At 39.7% G+C, this 21,998-nt stretch overlaps 1 protein-coding gene across 6 annotated transcripts; it reads left to right on the forward strand.

The window, feature by feature from the left end:
• The first annotated feature begins 4,405 nt into the window (after window positions 1-4,405).
• LOC310880185 (arylsulfatase D-like) lies at window positions 4,406-21,599 on the forward strand. 6 transcript variants are annotated; one of them, XM_083795648.1, is made up of 11 exons: window positions 4,406-5,063; window positions 7,609-7,658; window positions 8,212-8,361; window positions 9,320-9,441; window positions 10,864-10,986; window positions 13,728-13,941; window positions 15,053-15,189; window positions 16,402-16,536; window positions 17,185-17,347; window positions 17,641-17,762; window positions 18,405-21,599. In XM_083795648.1, exons 1-11 carry the CDS (start codon window positions 4,962-4,964, stop codon window positions 18,773-18,775), a joined length of 1,689 nt encoding a protein of 562 aa, XP_083651774.1. In that variant the 5' UTR covers window positions 4,406-4,961; the 3' UTR covers window positions 18,776-21,599. The 6 variants fall into 6 exon arrangements, with proteins under 6 accessions (XP_083651774.1, XP_083651769.1, XP_083651773.1 ...); XM_083795643.1 differs by having other exon boundaries at window positions 4,407-5,063; window positions 13,518-13,941; XM_083795647.1 differs by lacking the exon at window positions 4,406-5,063 and adding an exon at window positions 5,101-5,310 and having other exon boundaries at window positions 13,518-13,941.
• Window positions 21,600-21,998: the final 399 nt, after the last annotated feature.

Here is a 21,998-nt window from a genome sequence, read left to right on the forward strand (position 1 = left end):
TCACTTAATCATTCCTGCCGAAGATGCATTTGTACCCAAAAAAAAACCATTTCTAGCATTTTAGTTTATTTTAGCAATTTCTTTCCCACAATGCACTGGCAAAAATGCACTTCACAACCTTAGCCAACATACCTATGCTAGCAAAAGTCTGTGGTACAGCCTTGGGTTAAGAATGCCACTGATATAAAAACATTTCACAGAACCTAATCCATGTTTTTGTTCCATGTAGACCATCACAGCAAAGTTGGTTCTATGCGGCTTCCTCAGGAATTTTCCCATCATTGATTTCTGGAGCAAAACTGCCTTGCCTGACAGTGCAAACAATATCTGTTTGAACTGTTATGAACTGACGTCCCCTTTCTGCAGTGGTGGAGCTGTTCAGGTGCTTAGCTGTTGAAGTGGGCAATTCATGTGACTTCTGGTCTGAAAGAAGCAAAAGGTGCTGTTTTCTGAAGTGGATCCTTGATTCCGAACGACAAATGCTCTTCCCCAAGTTTATAATACAAAAATACTATTTAAAAGGACTTTGATTTAACAAGAACTATCCATAATGCTCTGTATGTACAGGCTAGCGTTATCCTTTTTTCTCTTCATTGTTTTCTCAGTGTGAGGATTACAATTAGAAGGCTTGAAATCAAATCATGTCATGGTTTCTGAAATTCAAAACTCAGTCACTGCAGCTGGTGGCAGTTGCCATGAAAATACTGAAGATGGTTTTAAGTTGTCACGCGAGCTGCAGTAACAAGACACATAATTTCTATAACTCTAAAATAGTAGTCATTACCAAAATGTACTCCAGGATCTCTTTTCAGCTTTGCCACTGGGGCTCTTTACAGATAAATATGAGTGTTGTTCTGTCCCCTGCAAGTCATATATAATCTACATGCAACGCATGCTCTATGATACCGTTTCCAGCTTTTTAAGGAGTCTCAAGACCTTTCACCTTTTCAGATCCCATAGTTCTGTGAATGCTGAATTACAGATTTCCTGTCTGATGTCGTAGGAACTGTTGCATGTAAGTTAAATGACTAATAACAGGCAGGAGGTCTCTCATCCTCATTATTTCCTTTATCATGGGATCACTTTTCAATAGACAGAAAAGTTGACTTGAATATGGAACACTCAAAGTTGTTAGGCCATTTGTTTTACTGGCATTTTATATAATGCCCAATTATTAATAGTCATTAATTGCTAATGAATAAGCAATGGAAACTAAAACCTCCTATACTTCCTTTTGAAAATCTTTGATAAAGTATGTTAGCATAAATGTATTTTTGACTTCATACTCAAATTTAGAAAAATATTGAAAATCTGTAACACCTTGTGAGTGCCTTATCTAGCTCTTTTCATTTAGTGGCAACAGTGGCTTGTAGTTTTCCACTGTGTTACCTTATAAATTGGCATGCTAGTAAAAATATTTTATAAAATTGTCATAAGAAGTGTTCTAGATAGACTCAAGCTGTGTGAGTATATTTGGTCTCAGCATCAGAAAACAGACTGAAACTAAATACTTTAGTCTTCTAACCATCCCCCTATAGCTGGACTAGCACCCCACTGAGAGTGCAGCTCTCGGTATCTGCAAGAACTATTGCACTGCTGGAAACTTCATAAGATGGCAAAACACAGGATCAGGTAATACCTCCAAGTTTCAAGCACATGCTTTATCCCAGCCTATTACTGGTTTAAGCAGTTTTAAAGGGCAGCACTTTTAATAACATGTTAGATAGGGTCCTTGCTTCTGCAGACTGTCAAAATAAAAATCTGTTTTGTGTATTTTGTAACTTGTCTGAGAAAATCTATGATTTTTTTTTTCACATCTCACCACTGTTTCTCAAGCACTAAGATCAATACATTCTTGTTTTATTGTTTTTCCCTAATATTTCCAATGTACATTTTAGTCTAGCCATCTCAACTACCTAAAAATTTAATCTTCTATTTTGCTCGCTTTATCATGTGGGGAAAAAGGAATAAATATTTGAAATAAGCTCTGTCAACTCTGGTATGTGTATACATATATATATATATACATACATTCACACGCTAGGTTATCTCTACCTTCAGTGCAATGGAAAGGAGGATGAGAGACCTCCTGCCTGAGTTAAATCATTTAACTTACACATGACAGTTCCTAAAGAGTAGTGTCAAAGCAGACTGCTACAGACGCTTATTCAGCCTGCATAGTCTGGAGGGGGTCAACAGCGGGAGTGATGATACAGTGCTTAGAAGAGCCAGGTGTCCCACTGGAGTGGCAGACAGAGAAGCGACCACCCCTGTGGGACAACACAAGGACTGTGAGTGGGAAGCAGGCAACAGAAAAAACAGCATATGTAAACCTGGGACAAAATCAGTGCATGTCCAAGTGCAGCACAAGGGCCTCAAGAGTCTGAATTGTGTACTCTCTTGTGCAGGAAAGCCCAAGAAGAAAATTTCTTTTCCACTGAGGATCACCTACGGCAGGTTTTCTTCAGCTGAAGAGAGCTAACTTCTGCCTCTCTTGTAAAAGGTGGGATTCATGAAAGGGAAGTCCAGAATCATGGTTCACAGCATCAGAGAACCACAGAGTGGCCGAGGCTGTCGGGGCCCTCTGGAGGCCACCAGGCCCAAGCCCTGCCCCAGCAGGGCCACCCAGCGCAGGCTGCCCAGGCCCATCTCCAGGCGGCTTTTGGAGATCCCCAAGGAGGAGACCCCACAGCCTCTCTGGGCAGCCTGTGCCAGGGCTCCTCACCCACATGGCACAGAAGTGCTGCCTTGTGTTTAGACAGAGCTTTTTGTGCTCCTGTCTGTGCTCATTGCATTGTTCCCATTATAAGGGCTCTTTATACACCTTCTTCACTGTTTCTAATAGAAAAATCCACCAGAAATCAAGGGAGCAAGATACAGAAAAAACATGTTTCAATTTTTTGGGGGTTAGTTCCCACCCTACTCTGCTGAAGAGTTAGATCATACCTACATGCAAGCATCTGGCCCCTACCATTTACACTGGCTTAGACTACACCACAGCAAATTGCTTTTCAGAATGGAAACACCCACAGATTTTTCGGTTCCCTTGAGAGGTTAGATGGTGTTTAAGTGATCTGAATTGCTCTCTGATACTTGTGGCCAAGTGTTTTCCAAGTTAGGCCAGAAGTAGGTAGGTAATGGGAGCACCTGAATTGCTGCTTTAACCTAGACCATGAGCACGCTTCTGAAGCATGTCTCCCAGTCACCCCTACTTACTGCACTCCATTTAATGTTGCAGAGCTGTCCTGGAGTGCAAGCACCAAGTTGCTTTCAGATGACGCAAACCTGGAATACTTGCTTCCAGGATGACAGGTAAGGCTCTGCAACTGCTGGTGGGCATTCACCCCTTGAAAACCCAACACAAATCAGACTTCAAAGAAATCACACCGTTTTACATCATTGCAAACAGATATAAATGTCTTTTAGAAAAATAGAGCAGCAATGGCTTCTAGAAAAATAGAGCATGAGCCAAATATTCTTTAAAACCTAACAAGAGTTCAAAAATAAATTAGTCACTAGAGGGAGACTCTTAATCATCATATCCTACTATAAAACTGCTACGAGTATGGGACTTCAAACTCCTAGATGTACTTTAAAAAGGTCAGTAAGTGATATTTCCTCCATCCCTTAGTTTAAAGAAAACAAGGCTAAAAGACAAGAGTATGCAAGATTTTTGCAAAATGCCACAAACATTCATAATTCAGAATGAATACGGGCTTTCTGAAGATTTCCCCACAGAAAATAGGTACAGAGAGCGCAGTGGCAGGGAACAGAATTAGCTTTGCTTAGGCTTTGTGAAAAAGCCCTCTGTATGTGGCATCAGTGAAAGGACATTCATCTTTCTCCCCCTCCAAGATAAAATACCAAAATAAAAACCACTTGCCATTGTGAGAGGATTCTCCTTAAACCACAAAACCCTCTCTTCTTCCTTTATCTTCCTTACACTATAGTTGTGCCCAGGTGGCAATTCCCAGTAGCCAGGTTTTAAGGAGTGCTGCTTACACAGTAGTGATCTGGTCTAGCTCCTTATGAGTTAGAAGGCCACAAGCAAAACAAGGAAGACATGTTCCTGCAATGTCACTATAGATGTGCATTCAATTTTCTGCTATGCTCTAAATTTAGTAAATAATGCAGCAGTTATAGTTTGTGGTTTTCCATTACAAACACTATACAATTTGCAAGAAGTCATGGAAAAACATAAGAAGAAACAGAAGAGCTGTGGAGGAGACCCCAGCTGCAGGAGGGCCTGCCCCAGTCAGCACTGGGACTGATTGCATCCTGGACAGAAAAATGCAGCACCTCTGAACGTGCTTTCATTTTAGAAAACATTCAGCAGCAGAGGGCATCAGACAACCAGAAACTGTATGTGTGTTAATGAATCCTGAAGTGCTAAAGTGAAGGGGAATGTGAACTGGAGATGTACAGACTGAGTGACTGTAGAGGAGGATAAGTGGGGATAAGGAAGCAGGCACTGAGGGTAGGAGGAGAGAAGGGAAACCAAACACATCATTTCTGTGTGTGCCAGCTGTAACCTCTCCAGCACAGAAATTTTGGGTTGTGAGAGAGTGGAATAGGGGTCCTGTACAGTGCTGTAATTAGCCTCAGACATGTTCCACTAGCAAAGTAACCTGAGCACTGCAGTTGCTGGTGAACCACCAACTCGTAACAACATCCCTTCTCTTTTAAGGCATGAAAGCACAGGAAATTCTCTGTCAGCAATGCAAGATTGTTGTTTGTTAGTATTTCACATTTTCCCAAAACACTTGGTACAACAGGACTCAAAGAAGAAAAGTCAAGAAAGAAAGCATTAGCCCACATGTTAACTTAAAGCATCCATTTGAGTGATGACTAGAAAACAGGCAGTGCTCAGATATGAAGCTGAATGACTCATTTTCCGCAAGGGCAAACTCAGGTCTCTTCCTGCCATTTCCTTCCCACACCCTGAAACTGCTTCTTACTGCATGTGCAGAGGTGACCTTGTCATCACTGCAGGCGCTCAGGGCGGCTACAAAGTGAAGATATGCACTCCATTCCTGTTTCCACAGGCAAAGAATTGCTGCTTTGTAAGTACAGTAAGTTTCTGTTTTCCTCGGTGGAATGCGGGGAGGTTTATTGGGAACTGTTACTTATAGCGTCTTTCATTGGAGCCTGTCAGACTTGAAGGAGGTCCTTTGCTGCCCATGAAAACATGGTGGCTGGGCAGAAAGCATTTTAGCTACATCTCTGGTGCTCCCAGCCTGACCTTCATGCCTGTATGAATGTCATCGTTGTGCGAATGGCAGCAGGACGTGCAGCTTGAGGGACTCCAGTGTAAGTCAGACCATCCAACAGCTTGTCAGCTCTGGTACAGCAAGGCTTTCCTGTGAAAAAATGCGCATGAGCAGCCAGGGCAGATTTAAGGACTGCCTTCAGCAACAGATGTTAGATGCTGTGATGTAGTAGCAGTTGCTGTGCTGAAAAATTTGGAATGGTTTTAAGTCGACTGAAAATAAGCTCACACTCCAGTGCATCAGCTGCCTGCTTTGAGCCTAACTTGATATTACCAGGTACTGTATTTCTCCCCTGCTGTCTCTGGAAATGCTCAGGAAAATTTTAACGGGTGTTTGAAAAAGTTTGTTGCTGTTGTAGACAAAAATATCTCGAGGAAGTGTTTCGAAGGCATTTCCCTTTACAACAATATTATTCTCATCCATGCCTGAGTACAAAGTGAATCGGCAGCAGAGAACTTATCATGAGTGAGTCTGGCTTTTTTTATCTATGTGAAGTCTGCAGATAAGGAATATTTAGAAGATATTTTCACAGACTGAAGAGTAGCAGACTGAATGGAATATAACCTGGAAGAGCTTTCAGTGAGTGTTGCGTAGCTGATGCCACAAGTGGGTACTGTTTTTGTGAAAAGCATCTGAGCATAAAGAATGTGAAAAGTGCATCTGAGCTTATCTGAAAATGTGAATAATTTATCTTATGCAAACTGGCTTGAATTGGGATCTCAGTATCTTGTGAGAATTTTAATAGAAAAGCAGAGATGGATTTTAAAAATTCAGTCAGTAAAGCGAAAGAGTAAGGTAAGGAAGACCTGCAAGTTATACCAACCTCCCCCCACCCCATCCCAGGATTATTAAAATGGATGAAAGAAGAGATAAAATCTAAGTTATTATTGAGGGGTTTAACTAATGGGAGAGGGAGGAATGAGTTTTGCTTGGAGCTGTGTTTGGTTCCCTCAGCAGAGCCATGCAGGCCCCACAAGGTTTTGTTCCCAAAAGTGCTCGTGGCCAAGTCAGCATCACTACTGTGTGGGTACATGGGGCCCTCTCTAATTTCTCAAAAAGGTGAGGAACAGGGAAAAAATGCTCTGATTATCCCTTTTATTCCCCTAGGAGCTGCTAGGGTTCCTCTGGCAGCACTCCCGCTGCTTTCACTAAGGAAGCGGCCTGGCAGGAGTAATGTCATGCAGCACAGCAAGCTGTTGTCTGTATTTTACCTACTGTTTCACAGGCAGCTTCCGAGGAAACCCTTCCAATTCCCATTAATTTCACCTGTTTTGGAGGCATGTAGCATGTATACATAAAACATGGCTCAGCTGTACCCTAGTATCTTTCCTGTAGAGGCCTAGGATGCACCAAAGGCACAAATTCAGATGCAGGAAACAAAGTTTGAATGTCTGTAGATAACAATGCTGCACCAGCATTTATGCATTGTACACGTCTGAATATCAATTTTCTAAGCACAGAAATGTGCGAAAGCTTTCGCCGTGAGGCTTGGAGTGTTGATCAATAAAATGTATGAACCATGGCTATTAACTAAGTTGCTAAATAGTATAATTTCTGGAAAACAAATGTTAAACCAACAGGATTTTTAAAACTGGGACACTTGGGATAATTTAACCAGACATGGGATAAAATTGAAAGGAGTCTTTTGAAAAGCCTGGTCACTCGGCTCCAACTTTAAAACCTTTTAACATTTTGTCTCGCCCTGGTAGTAAAAGAGAAAGATCCAGAAGAACCTTTGCAGAAAGCTGTACAGAGAAGGGGAAAATAGCATAAAACCCTGAAATCTGACACGTACAAAGAAGGAAAAAGGCTCAGCTTAGAGTATAAAGCCAAACAACAGGAGGACACAGATTTGGTGTCTTCTGTGAAAATGTCATCATTGAAGGAAGATGACTAGAATTTCTATGGCTAAAGATATCCCTCATAAGCCTGAAAGGAAACTTGGCACATTATATGAAGAAGCAGCAGGCTGCTTCTGTCTCTGTGATTACAGAAGAATAATGATATTGAGGACTAGGTTTTAAAAAGATCTTCTCTTCCTTTCTGACTGAATAGTAAGTATTTTTATAAAGCTGTCATGTAACAAAGGAGAAATATTTTGCTATTTTAAGAAAAACTTCACAAAAGAGCAAAATTCCTCTAAGAAGTGAAGAAGTCCTATCAATAAAAAATACTTTAATGCCCTTACTCTTCTTCATTTAGGAGCTGATCAAAGTCATACTAAAGTAAATAAAACAAAATGAATGTTGTACGGTTTTGATTAAGTTTTATCTATTTTTATTGCCTTAACTACTAGGAAGATGCAAACATGACAAGGCTCTTTCTCTTGGTTTTACAGGATCTGAACACTCCAAATGCAAAAATGATTTGGCAACTAACATCTTACTGGTAAGAAAAGAGTTCATGAATTCTTTTTATGTCATTATTAAATCTAAAGTGATCTAAGTTTAATGACAGAATATCATATTATAAAAGAATGAGGTTGTTTATCCATAAAATATACTCATGATGTTATTTTTTTGTCTTTTTGGTTGGTTGTTGTTCTTACCATTGTTTTTAACACAAAGGTCTCAGTCTGAGCAAGAAGGATGTCAGTGGAAGCTGACCAAATTCTCAGTTTCCCAAACCAATTTCTAGAAACATCCCAAATTATTAAAGCAAAATAATTTCTTCATCATCTTTAATGTGTAAATTCCCAAGGGACACTGCTCATGAGAATTTTGTAAACAAATGGGAAAGGGTATCTTAAATTTATGCTCCTGACGCTTTCCTTTTTATGACATCTGTTTGGGTCAGTGATCAAAATTTAAGATCCCCTCTATGTTCTGGGCAGAGAATGGTCTGGTCTACAGACAAGCTCATGTGGGAAGGTCTTTAGCCATGAGCAGTGGGAGGGATGAATGGACAGACCTTTGGCTTCTTTCCTTCTTCTGTGTTTCAGGACATACCTGGTCACGTCCGTGATTTTCGGTCTGCTTCTGCAGCTACCACTGGCACAGCTTTCCATCATCACACAGCCAAACTTTGTCCTGTTGATGGCTGATGATCTTGGCATAGGGGATGTAGGTTGCTATGGGAATGATACTATCAGGTAAGGAAACAGACTGTAATAATGAACAGACCTGGTGTTATTTCCTGTAAGCCTGCGATCCTCTGCCCATCATCAACCATTAGAGCTCTCTTCAGATTTGTTTACTGGAGAACTGGGGAGATTTCCTGAGGGGGTCACTATGTAAATATAAAGCACTACCAGGATTATCTCACACACTAGAGGGCATTCCCAGGGCCAGCTCTGCTATCCAGAGCTGTTCCACTCCGGAAATATGTGAATAGTTCTTGTGTATTCCTTCCAACACTGAGAAATGCAATGCTCTTGCACATACCTGAAGATAGAAATGCTGTTTCCTCTTTCAATGTATCAGGCCTCATTACCTCATTCAACTCTGTTTTGCCATTCTTTCCAAGTCTCACATAAAAATACAGTTTTAATCACTATGATGCGCTATGTTACTGGGAAATACTTCTGTATACAGACCCGAGATCATAGAACTTGTCTACTCGTTAAAAATTATGCCACATTAATGCCTGCTGGCTTCCTACCAGCTTGTCATTTCTCTGCAAAAAAAAACAGACTTGGTGGGAGCACTCGCCTCATCCAGCAAAGATCTCAGAATCTCACCCTGCTGGCACCAACTGGCAAGTTTCAGACAGGCAGGTGATGAGGCTCTGCATGGCTCAGCCTTCAAGATAACATCATCCCCAAGGCATGAGTTCTCTTCTTCAAGAGCAGTGGGATGCATTTTGCCAAGACACTTCATGGGACTTAGGAAATAAGAGGGAATGACTGGGTTGAAATTTATCCAGGTAGCTATTGTTAAATGAAAAGAAAAAAAAAAAATAATCATCCCCATTCTTGAAAATAAATAAAAGAAATCAAAATAATTAAAATAGAATAAACTTCCAAAAATGAAGATAAGTGTACTATTTCTCATTCTCATTCCCTTGAAGGCCCTCTGAATAATACCTAACAGTGTTGGTTGCATTTTTAGGACACCGAACATCGATCGCCTAGCAAAGGAAGGAGTAAAACTGACCCAACACATCGCTGCAGCTCCACTTTGCACCCCAAGCAGAGCAGCTTTCCTCACTGGCCGATATCCCCTCCGATCAGGTTTGCCTTGCACAGCCAAGTGGCCTTTAAACTTTGCTTTATTGCTGAAGGGAAGAGTGTCGTACAGTTGGCACAAAGGAATGAAGGCATGCAGAGACGAAGTGCCATAGACTTACCGTCACTCACTAAGGACACAAAAGACTCACCAGCTAGGTCTAGTACCTTGGAGGCTGCATCTATATTTATGGCATACAATGAACCAGCCCGGAGGGAAGTAAGGCAGAGAAGAACCAGCTCTGCAGAGCAGCTCTCTCCCCACCAGCTAGCAACTCTTGTTGCATTTTGGTGCTGTATTGCACAGCTTGCAGCCAGAATGGAGTTGGTACAAATTGTTTCATTCAAATAAGTCATTACACAGAGTATGAAAAGTAACACATCTTTAAAACACTGGTTACATTTAACTTCGGTTTTGGGGGACTCCTCATCAGATATAAGAAATAACAGAGCCCTTCAGGGAACAGAATATATCTATGCAGATTTGCGTCCATTCCCTCCAGTCTGCATGCAGAGTGAGTCATTTACAGGTCAGCTTTGTAAACCTATATATCAAAATTCATCTGTCCTACAAAACAACAGTTTGACAGCTATATTATTTTTCCCAGTGCTGTTTTTGAAGAAAAAATACTATCCTGTCAAAATGCATTCCTGAGCCGAAGAGGTATGAAAAGCAAACAGCTCTGTACGTTTCTAACAGTGACTCTAATGCTTGTTCTATTGCAAAAATCTTCAGTGCCTTCATTCCTGAGGCATTTTGAAGCTGACATGTCATCCTACTCTCATCCTGACAGCTCCCACTGAGATAGCTGAAAAATGCACATGAACTTGTATAGACTCTGTGTCCCCCTGTAACAGCAGGGCTGTTCAACACTTCCAAGACATTTCATACTTCACATTACATTATATGATGAGGTTATGCCAGCATATAACGCTGAATAACGGGGTGTAAACCTGAGGAGAAGACTAGGGTGCTATATAGCTTCTCTGTGGTTTTCAGCAGTTGTATACAAGCCCTCCCACCAGGCAGGGACATTGTGAGTTTGCAGGCAGCCTTATGCATGCTGGAGTTTGAGGCTGAGAGAGGGCTGAAATCTCCCTGCCCTGCTCCCTGCCCTCACCAACACACCAGCCCAGTATACTGCATGCAGCCTGGATGCCACCGCAACATAGAAATGCATCTTTACGACTGTGCCATTCCAGATAAAATGGTGTAGTATGAAGTGCAAAGAAGGATAGGTAATATGCAATGGAGAGATTTAAATCTTTTAAAATCTCACCCTTGTACACTGTCCAAGATTCATTTCCCTAAACAAACAGCATTAGGATAAACATTTGACACTGTAATACCAATGAAACCAGGAAACAAGGAAGTATATTTGATAAAACTACCAGTTGTACTTACTGAGATTTTATTATATTTTGTAGGAATGGATGCAATAAACAATTATCGCGTTATTTTTTGGAATGGTGGCTCAGGAGGGCTCCCTCCAAATGAAACCACTTTTGCCAAAATTCTGCAGCAACAAGGCTACAGCACAGGACTCATAGGTATGGAGATGTTCCTGAAAATGTTCCATTCAGACCATTTGGTTTGGTTAGCAACTGCTTATATCACAGTTGTGATACTTTTATTTCCTGATACAAGAATATTATGTAAGAAGAAGTCCTGACCAAAAAGAATCTCTCTTAAAAGAACAAATATGTGATAAAAAATGATCTTTACTGTTGGCCTGCTTTCAAACACATTGACCTATGGTAGTTAAAAGATATACTGGAAAATATGTTGTTAAAAAATATTCCTTAAATACAATTCTACCACTTATATGATAATTATTCCAGTACTATTAAATAAGAAACATATAGCGTTTCATGCAAAGATGCATGTGCATGCTTTCCAAAGAGCAGAGCAGACAACTTGTAGACAAGAGAACAACTGCTACTTAAAGCAATAGGATCAGTTCAAAATGTCACAGGATTTGGTCTTTCAAAAACAAACAAAACAATTATTTCTTCTTTAAGTACAGCGTGCCACTGTAGTTCACTAATATTTCAGTACAGCCCATGAAATATTACTTCCTTCAGCATTAATAAGAATTCCATTTTACTTTATATTTTACAGGACTTTTTTTTAATACAGTTGTAAATTTTTTGTCATGATCCAGTTTCAAATATTTATTTATCTTAGATATGTCACATAGTTTCACAGACTGAGGAAATACAAATGTTCCTGAGCTGAGTCATGAAGCAAGAAATCTTATGCAGCACGTGCCCACATCACCACAGCTGAATAGCCACTACATTGATTCACCTAAGTGGTTTGTGTTTGGTTTGTTCTGAGCACAGCCAGTGTGACTGCAAAGTTAAGTCCTATTAATAAACTGTGGCTTGATGTGATAAGCAGACTTTATGTTGGGAAATGCTTTACAAAGTCTTTGTAGTCAGAAATACAGCGTTGTATAACAGGGTCTCAAAGATTAATTTATCTTAATCAGACAATTTATTATCTATGGTATTGAGTCTTTTGCAGCATGTCAGAAGCCTTTATTGACCTCAGCTAGAGGTTTAGGTGTTGAAGTGCATCTGAAGCCCAAGAATACATTAACTGCACCTCTATTTATGACCAATACATTTGTATGTTTATTACAAACCTGTCTCATTTTATAGCTGGCTCTAAATATATTATGAGGTAAACTGAATTTTAGCTGAAAATAATTCATCCACCAATAATATAATTTTATATTTACATCCAAAAAGTAGCATTTTCCCCCTCCAAAGTAGATTTTTCTGCTCCTATTGTAATGCATTGCAATTCTTTTGAAATCTACTCAGGGGTCACTGTTAGTATATGTATTAGTGACATAGTGAACCAATTGCTTAGGATAATATGTTTTTGTCAGTGCACAGTTCTTTACTCCACAATAAGAACTGGTTGCAAATTAGTTTTCAGGTAAAATTCTAAGAGTTCACTTTGATCTATAAATCTGGTATCCAAGGCCTACATTACATCAGTTGTAAAAATTAATTAACTGCCCCTGAGACAAAGAAGAAAAAAAAAAAAGAAAAAAAAAAGTAAATTCTGGTCACTTGATTCACATACCTGTAACCCTCAGTGTTTGAGCCAAATGAAACAACTTGTTATTTTTCCATGTAAGTGCCTAACCAGTCTGGCTGAATAGACTTAAGAGGGAGGAAACGCATGATTTTGATGTGCCATTCATCATAATAGTGGACATATGTTCATAATAAAGAACAAATGTTATTGCAATTGCAAACAGCCATGAGGTGTTCCTTTTGATATATGAAGACTTCATTATAAAAAAAAAAAAAAGGCTTTGACAATTATTTAAAACTTGATTAAATACAAATAAATGGTAACAAAATATAAAACAAAGCTTTCTATTCTCACCCAATATATGGAGATACTATTATCAGCAAAGTTACTTACATATGTACAATTTCATAATAAATCTTGATCTCCTGAGCTCAAGTTCTTCTGAATCTGATGGTTTGCCTGGCAAACTCAATGTTGAGATGCAAGCTGTTTATTTACACTGTCCGTAGCTGTGACCAGCACATCACTGAGTGTTGCCATAGGACTGCCATTAAGCCATCCAAAACTTTCCAGAAAAAAAAGATTCCATAGCATCTTAAAGGTAAAGAGACAACAGAACAGCGTTATTTTTACCCGTGCTTACAAAAGGACTCCTTCCTCCTATTTCATACCTGACAGGTCTCCAGGAAAGCCATACATTTTGCAAAGTTCTGAAAACCCAAGGTCTTCCCTATTTCTTGTTCCTTTTATAGTCCAGACTTTGTTGCATTTGATCAAAGCTACAAGGCATGAATATGTATACAGAGCACCCTAACAGGGTGGTGGAAATAACTCTGGTGGAAATTTATAAATTGTAGTGGTTAACTTTCATCATTTATAAGATATACCCCATTTTATCAGTACATACTTGGTATGTATCTGTAGGATGAAGAAGCAGGAAAAGAAAACATTTTTTGAGAAATGTTTTTAATGAGAAAAAGTTTGTTTTTAAATATTAACTCTATATTTTAATAATGCATATTTTTAGGGAAGTGGCATCAAGGTGTTAACTGTGAATCCCGCAATGACCATTGTCATCACCCTTTGAACCATGGGTTTGATTATTTTTATGGGATGCCTTTTACGCTAATAAGTGACTGCCAAACAACAGAAGCACCAGAGATGGACAGAGTCTTCAGAAGAAAACTCTGGCTTTACACTCAGATTATTTGCCTTTTTACACTCACTGCTGCCCTAGGGAGAATCACCGGCTTGATTCCAGTCCGCTGGAAAACACTGACCTGCCTTGCTGGGTTTAGTCTCCTGTTCTTTGTGTCTTGGTTCTCAAGCTACGGATTTGTGAGATACTGGAACTGCATTATGATGAGAAACCATAAAATTACTGAGCAGCCAATGGTGACAGAAAGGACTACATCCCTTATCTTGAGAGAGTCCATTGCATTTATTGAAAGGTAAAGTACATTTCCTTTGATCACATTTATTCTGGTTCTTGCATATCTTTCAACAGCATTTTCCCATGTGAAGTCTTTGTAGAATTATAGGATCACAGAATGGTTTGGGTTGGAAGGGAATTAAATCCCATCTAGTTCCAATCCCCTGCCATGGGCAGGGACACCTCCCACTAGATCAGGTTGCTCAAAGCCCCATCCAACCTGTCCTTGAACACTTCCAGTGATGGGGCATCCACAGCTTCTCTGGGCAAACCGTAATATCTATAACTGTGAAGAAGAATATAAATACTATTATGCCTATTAAATACTAACAATGCTAATAATGACACTACAGTATTAAACTATAAATTGTCACTTAAAGACATCTGTTATTCATAGCCTCATTGAAGTGGATAACCTTTCCAAATTTCCACATGTTGGATTGAATGTTTATAGGCTATTTTGAGGAAATGCATATTTCTATGCCTGTCAGTGTTCAAGAGGCATTGGATAATGACCTTAATAACATGACTTAACTTTTGGTTAGCCCTAAAGTGGTCAGGCAGTTGGACTTGTTCATCATTGCAGGTCCCTTCCCAACAAACTCAACTCAACTCAACTCAACTCAACTCTCCTCTGCTCTCCCCTCCCCCTCTCTCCCCCTCTCTCCCCCTCTCTCCCCTCCCCTGCCCCCCTCTCCTCTTCCATTTTGTGACTCCAACAGTGAATCTTTAAAGGATAACAACAGCTTGTGGTAGAAATGTGTGTGTGGGCAGGGGAAAGAGAAGAAGACCTGTGAATTAACCTTATTGTATGGACTGACATGTGGGGAGCCACTGACAGGCAATGAACTTGCTGTTTTTATTTTAGTAGCACGGTGATGGTTTACAATAGTTGAAAGTGGAGTTTCAATGTGAAAATTTTCTATGTATGATTCAGAGAAAAAAGAGAAAAAAACATTTTATCAGACAGACCCTAATCACTGGATTTTAATACCTTACAAAGTAAGATGTTTCTGAAGTGGTTGCTGAAATATGTATGCAAAGCATAATAGTGTTTTCCATTATTCTTGACCTCTGTATGTATTGGGAACCCTCCTCCTAGTAACAAAGCATTGATTTCTGTTTTTTAGAAATAAGCACAAGCCATTCCTCCTCTTTCTTTCCTTTTTACACTCCCACACCCCTCTCCTCACCACAGAGAAGTTTCTGGGGAAGAGCAGCCATGGTTTGTACGGAGACAACGTAGAGGAGATGGACTGGATGGTGGGTAAGTGGCCATAGCAAATAACAGTGTCTCTCTAGCTAATGCCTAGGTGTGAATATGTAATAAAAATGCAGTTGTTATTTGTTAAGAAAACAGGGAAGAAAATTAAAAGCAAGAAGGAAAAGAAGTCCTAACATCAGCCTTGTATGAGCACTATTGGTTTACGCTGTTGGCTTTTTATTTTCTCCAGTTTTGTACCAAGTGAATCTGTTTGTTTGTCTAGTGTTTCCCAGTTTTAACCATGTCCCCTTGGCTGCTCTAAAGATAACCAGCTGCTTCTCTTCCTAAATACTACATGAACTAAGAACTATTTAACTTTCTATAATTATTCCAGATCATGTAATTTCAGCCTCTTCTGTTCATGTCTTATCTGTTTCTAAGCAGGACACATAAGAAGGTGATAAAACTGATAAGCAAAGTAGTTCCAGGTGTAAACCAGCAGGCTATTTTTCTGTGACTGATGAATTCTGCAGAGTACTGAATATTTTTCAGTCCACTCACTAATCCAGAAATGTTCATAAATGTTAATTGATGTTTCCAGAAATTAGATTCAAGTAATTTTTCAACCTGTTTTTTTCAAGGAGAAGGAGAATAATTTTTTATTATCCAGCCATGCAGTAGGAAAAGTAGTTACATTTGTAAAAGAAATAAGAATCAGGTGTATATATACAGAAATAACTGTTTTTCATACCTATCTTTCAAACATTTTCACACTGTAGATATACTTAAAAAGTCAGAATCAGATCAAGAAAAAAGATTTACATCACTAATATATGTTAAATGCAACCGGTAACTTGATGTAAATACTAGCAAAGGTCTAGAAAATTATAAGATAAACGTATACGACATTTTTTCTCATTTTTCTCTGTGGCCATCACTTATGCAGAATCTTACTTTCTGGGAATCTTGGATCAAGATTTCTTTCCATATTTTTATAGCACACCACTTCTGTCCTTTACAATAGAGGCTAGAGGCTTCTCGTGTAGTTCTTGCACTCTTTTCTTATAATAATAATAAAGGGGTTAGAGCATGTCTTTTTTTGTGTGCTTTTATAGACAGTGAAATGACATCTATACATCTCAGTGCTGCATAACTCTTCCTTTAAACACTGAGTAGACCTACATTTTTTAACGTTTGCAAGTCAGAGGGTAAAATCTATATTGTGTGAGCTATGTTTTTGATTTTTTTAATGCACATATATTCCTGTGTTTACAGGACAGGTTCTAGATGCTATTGACAAGGAAGATTTGAAAAGTACTACATTGGTTTACTTTGCCTCTGATCATGGTGGATGGCTGGAAAGACAAGAAGACAAAAGGCAGCTGGGTGGTTGGAATGGAATATACAGAGGTAAGAGCTGTCAGGGGTGGTGACAACCCAGCAACAACTAGCAAATTACTCAGAACACCTCTAAAGATGAGATAAGACTGTATGCTTCAGGATTAACTGTCTTTATTGTTGAGAAGCATTTTTGTCTCTTACTAACTATGCATTCAAAAATATACACAAGCCTAGCACGTGTAGATGTTCTTTTAATGAATAATTCTCAAACTGTCATTTCCTCATGAAGTGATTGATCACAAGTTAATTTTCATTAAGAAAGTGTAACTTCTCTATAAATATTATTAGCTGCATCTTACATCTGAGACTTTGCTTTAACTACAACAGGTATGTTATATGGTTGCAAAAGAGAGAGGAGAACTTGGCTATGTAATCACTTTAGACCTACAAATTGTATTCACACTGAGTTCTAATGGGGTAATGTGTTTGTAAAACAACAAAAAGGAGTAAGGTTAAATAATGTTACTTATGGGGTGATATAGTGAACACATTATCAGTGATGCTGATGAGAAGGAAGTTAGTGGTAACATCAAGAGAGTATGGAAGACTCATGAAGATAACATTAGACAGTTTTATGCTAATACCGTGTCATTAATCTAAAAGGTAAAAACTGTTTATTTCAATGATATATATATATATGTTATTTTTTTATTAAAGGTGGAAAAGCTATGGGAGGCTGGGAAGGAGGAATCCGTGTCCCAGGGATACTTAGATGGCCAGGAGTGTTACCTGCAGGCACAGTTATCAACGAACCTACAAGCCTTATGGACATTTACCCCACAGTAACTCATCTGGCTGGAGGGGTAGTACCACAGGACAGGTACAAACACAACTGTCATTATTGACCCTTTTCTCCCAAGACAATAGAAAATCTACTTTGGAAACAAGTTCTAAGGTTCTAACATTTTCTTTTTCACTCCTGCTCCTTTTCTAGACACATAAGTGTTACCACAGCTCAGTCACCTCATCTCTACATTTGAGATTCAGCATCTACTTGTAGTCTTCTACAAACTCTTCCTTGTTCAAAGATGTCAATTCCAACCAGGAGCGTACAAAGGAAACACAGTACCGTACAACTTATCCCAGTCTGATGGTCTCCCTTTTTTCTGTTAGGGTAATTGATGGCCGGGATCTGATGCCTTTACTGCAAGGAAGAGTTGAGCACTCAGAACACGAGTTCCTGTTTCATTACTGCGGCATTCACTTACATGCTGTGCGGTGGTACCAGAAGGACAGTGAGTACAAGAATCCTTTCCAAGAAATGAGGTCGGTCTACAGAAAGCAGATTTATCTAACGTTTTTTATCTGGGACTGCAGCTTTCCAAGTAGCTCCAGGTGTAAGGTGATAAAGAACTTAATATCATTGTCGTTACTTATATGGCAAAAAGTGCTTGCTCATAGCTTCCAGGTACATGACACAAGCTCTGCCATGCTAGGCAGGATACTGGAGCTCAGGATAGGTCTCACCTACCTCTCTATTTGAATGCTAGGCCTGGGAAGTCCATGCCCTTTTTCTCTCATGGAGAAGTCTTTTCCTCAGTCTTTTGTCTGTCCTTCTGCTACCTCAGCAAGGAAGCAAGCCATGGAAAATCCAAATCTTTTTTGCATGTCTTCATAAAAAAAATCAAAATCAGGGATAAGTGATATCTGCTGGAAACTTTAGAGAAATTTAGAAAAATTAGAAATCATTTGAAATTATTGATTTTATTTTGTGGCATTTAATTTAAATGAAATTATAATGTTATGTCAACTAGTGAGTATAGAGCTGAAGTGCAACCCAGTGCCCAAAAATAAACTCTAGGAAACTATTCACTCCTGTTATACACACCTGGTGATAGCCACCAGTATCACTGCAAGCCTTCTTTCTTTCCTGCCAGGTGGAGCCACCTGGAAGGCTCATTATGTGACCCCAAACTTCCATCCACTCGGGGCTGGAGCTTGTTACGACAGAGGATTTTGCCCGTGTTTTGGGGAAGGCGTGACCCATCATGAGCCTCCATTGCTGTTTGACCTCTCGCGAGACCCTTCTGAAGCCAAACCTCTGTCAGCTGACACCGAGCCCCTCTTTGACACTGTGATAGAGCGGATTGGGAGAGCCATAGAAGAACACCGCAGGACACTGACTCCAGTACCGGAGCAGCTCTCCCTATACAATGTCATCTGGAAGCCGTGGCTGCAGCCCTGCTGTGGGACATTCCCTTTCTGTTGGTGTGATAAGGAAGGTGATAGCGAACTTGATGACCTATAAGGGAAACAACCAAAGTTCCTAAAGTTTTCAGGTCTTTTTTCTCTGAGGGTGTTTATTGGTGAGTTGTTTGATTATAATTTTTTTTGTTGGTTTTGTTTCATTTTTAATGAAATCTTTATTCGAGAATTTCTCCAGTGAATGGCACAGTATTTGGTAAAGGTGTCTTTAAGCTGGATATTCTCAGGGAGGGATAAAGACAGTATGATCTGAACTGCATGTTTTAACTTGCATCTGCTGACAACTGAATAAATAGTTCAAATGCACTGAAACAGGCCAATGTTAGAGCTGTACCAGTAATTCTATGACTGGTTGTTTATTTTTGTTGTTTATGAATGTGCATTTAGAAGCTTGGTTTTCTTTTTTGTTCTGAATTTCTAAGTCATTAAGGGTCTGAGGTGTCCCTTATTTTTTTTTTATACTTACTGGCAATGCATAGCAGGCCCTTATAAAATATTTTTGCAGACTACTTTTCCTCCTGCCTCGCAAATAATTCTAGAGTAATTCTGCCTACAGTTCCTCACAGAAACTCCTTTATAAGTGGCTTCCTTCCTTCTGTGTAGTTAGTCTCTCCAGCAGCAGCAATGATGGCAGCTGGATAGCCTGGCGCTTCTGGATCAGGATTAATTGCCTGGTTGAGGATTAATTGCCTGGTTGAGGCATAAAGCTTGAAAATGTGATGAGCTGGGGCTGCCAGTGATTTTTGAGAAGGAGAGGACTCCTCTGATTGGAGTCAGCCTCTTTTGATGGAGAACAAAAAAACCAAAGGCCTTCCCTTTCCAAAGCCCCCATTGCACCGAGATTCCTAAGCAGCACTGGCAAAGGCATAGTGGAATTCATGGTCACAGAAGTACAACACAGATAAACAGTTTAGTCATTTGGGCACAGGTCACATAAGTTATCTTGCTGCCCTAGAAATGGCTAGGACCCATTTCTCTCCTTTGATAAATGTTGGACTTCTTTTGGTTTTATTTTCCCCCTTGTTCCCCACAGTACATCCACTGGGAAATCTGCAGCTAAATAAAATCCTGCAGATTAAAAGCAAAGTTGTATTGCATGCTGTGACCTCATGCATTTCACAGACTCTTGCTCCCAGAAGAGCACCTAGATGCTCCTTCACTGCTATTCATGAGAAAAAGCTTCAGTCCTATTGTGAAAACTTCAGGAGATGAAGTGAATCCATTACTTCACATATACTGTATTGTTGCTTAATTTTCTCCATTTTTAAGTGTGTGTGTTTTATTTCTCATTTGAATTTATTTGATTTCATTGTTTCTTTCTTGGCTAGATTTAAAGGTATTTTCATATTCAATAGCCAGTATTTTCTTTACAAGAGTTTACTGCAATAAGGCCAGCATTTATCAATCTTCTCAGTCTTTTTCCAAGACCTCACTTCCGTTCTTAAGCCAGTCTAGTATCTGAGATTTTACATCCTCTCAGTTTTTTAACACCCTTAAAAATATGCAGGTATAAGACCTGTTCATATAACTGAAACAATTTTTCTTGCACATGAATACTTCATAGCACTGCACGATATCTGTTTGGAGCTAGATGGCACAGGAAAACATCTGAACTAGAAATTGTGCTGGTCATTGGGGGTTGGCCATGAAAGCACACTTATCGGGGGGGACAAAACTTTTGCTTGTTCCAGTCTCAGGATCATCTCCTAGGCACCAACATGTAACTCTTCCCCCTCCTCTCCCCCTTCAGTCTTCTTCCTCCACGTGCTGTTGAACAGCTACATAACAATGTCACCCCAGCCCCCAGTCTCCCTTAATAGGAGTTTTATAAGCAAATGGTGGCCCATGCAGTCAATAAAATTGGCCCATGACCAGTCATCATGCTGTACCTTCCAAGAAGTTTCAGATGTTGCACTTCTGCCACTTTTTGACCTGTAGCTCTTCCCAAGACTCAACGCATTCAGGTCTTGTTTGCATAGTCCTGTTGCCCATGGTCGATTATACCCAGTTAATATGGCACAAGCAACATAAAACTCATTCAGCCCACAACAGTTAATGAAAATCTGCTTTCAGAAAGGTTAGCATTATTAGGACCCATTGAGATATGTTTGCTTGTTCTTTCACCAAAGCACAGACTATCTGAGAAGATTCTGGACCACCCAATCACTCAAGATACAACTCTAACTTCCTAGGTTTTTACCACTTCATGGCCCTTGATCATTAGGGATGCTGCAGATCATGGAGAGTGTGGGAAACATACCACAGATGCCCTATGTAAATTTGCACAAAGCGTATGGGGACTGTAGACTCACAAATAGTCATGCTCTTACACCTGGTGTTGACTCTGTTGGGATTTAGTAGTGGTTAACTTGCACTACCAATCACTCCAAGAAGAAGGCCTTCACAGCAAGACATCACAGGTGTAACTAAATGCATGATAATCTAATTGCAATCAATATCACCAGGACAGGGTGAAGCAGCAGGTGTAACAGGGCTTTCCCAGTCACTGACCATCCTCCAAAGACACCACCCCAGCAGGCGGTCAATGAGTTTCCTACAATAACTTTACCATCACAGTTTTGCCAGTCATGTTAATTCCTCAGTCACTCACAGACACAGACGAAATGATTTTCATGCAGATCCACAGAACACAGAGAAGTTCTTTTTTTTTTCCTCTTTTCTTTTTCTTTTATGTATTTGAAGTGACTCTTGCAAAGCAGGGGGTTTAAAGAATCCATATGCAGAAGCTCATTAATCTCCTCTAATATTGCATTGTTCCTTTTGAGTGCTTTGTTCTCAGGCCATTTGTGAGTTGATAGCAACCCATTTACATATGTAATTCTGGGAATAAATTCTTCAAATGATGACTTTTTTAAATGAAGAGCTGTGAAATGTTTTGAAAATTTCAGGCTTTTAAGACATTTCTCATTCATTGTCAGTATTGTAAATTCAGCAACATTACTATTTACCACACAAACTGAGAAAAAAAAATAAAGACAGCAACGGGATATGATGGGCAGACCACTCAGTGCATAAGGGATTGGCTTGATGGTGGCACTCATAGAGCTGGTCAACAGCTCAATGTCCAAGTGGAGATCAGTAAAAAGTGGTGTTATTCATTGGGACTGACATTGTTTAACATCTTTGTTGGTGACATGGACATTGGGATTGAGTGCACTCTCACTCGAAGTTTGCAGATGACAAGAAGCTGTGTGCTGCAGTTGACATGCTGGAGGGAAGGGATGCCAGACAGAGGGACCTGCACA

The sequence above is a fragment of the Anser anser genome (assembly GCF_964211835.1).
Source record: "Anser anser genome assembly, chromosome: 1".
Taxonomy (NCBI): domain Eukaryota; kingdom Metazoa; phylum Chordata; class Aves; order Anseriformes; family Anatidae; genus Anser; species Anser anser.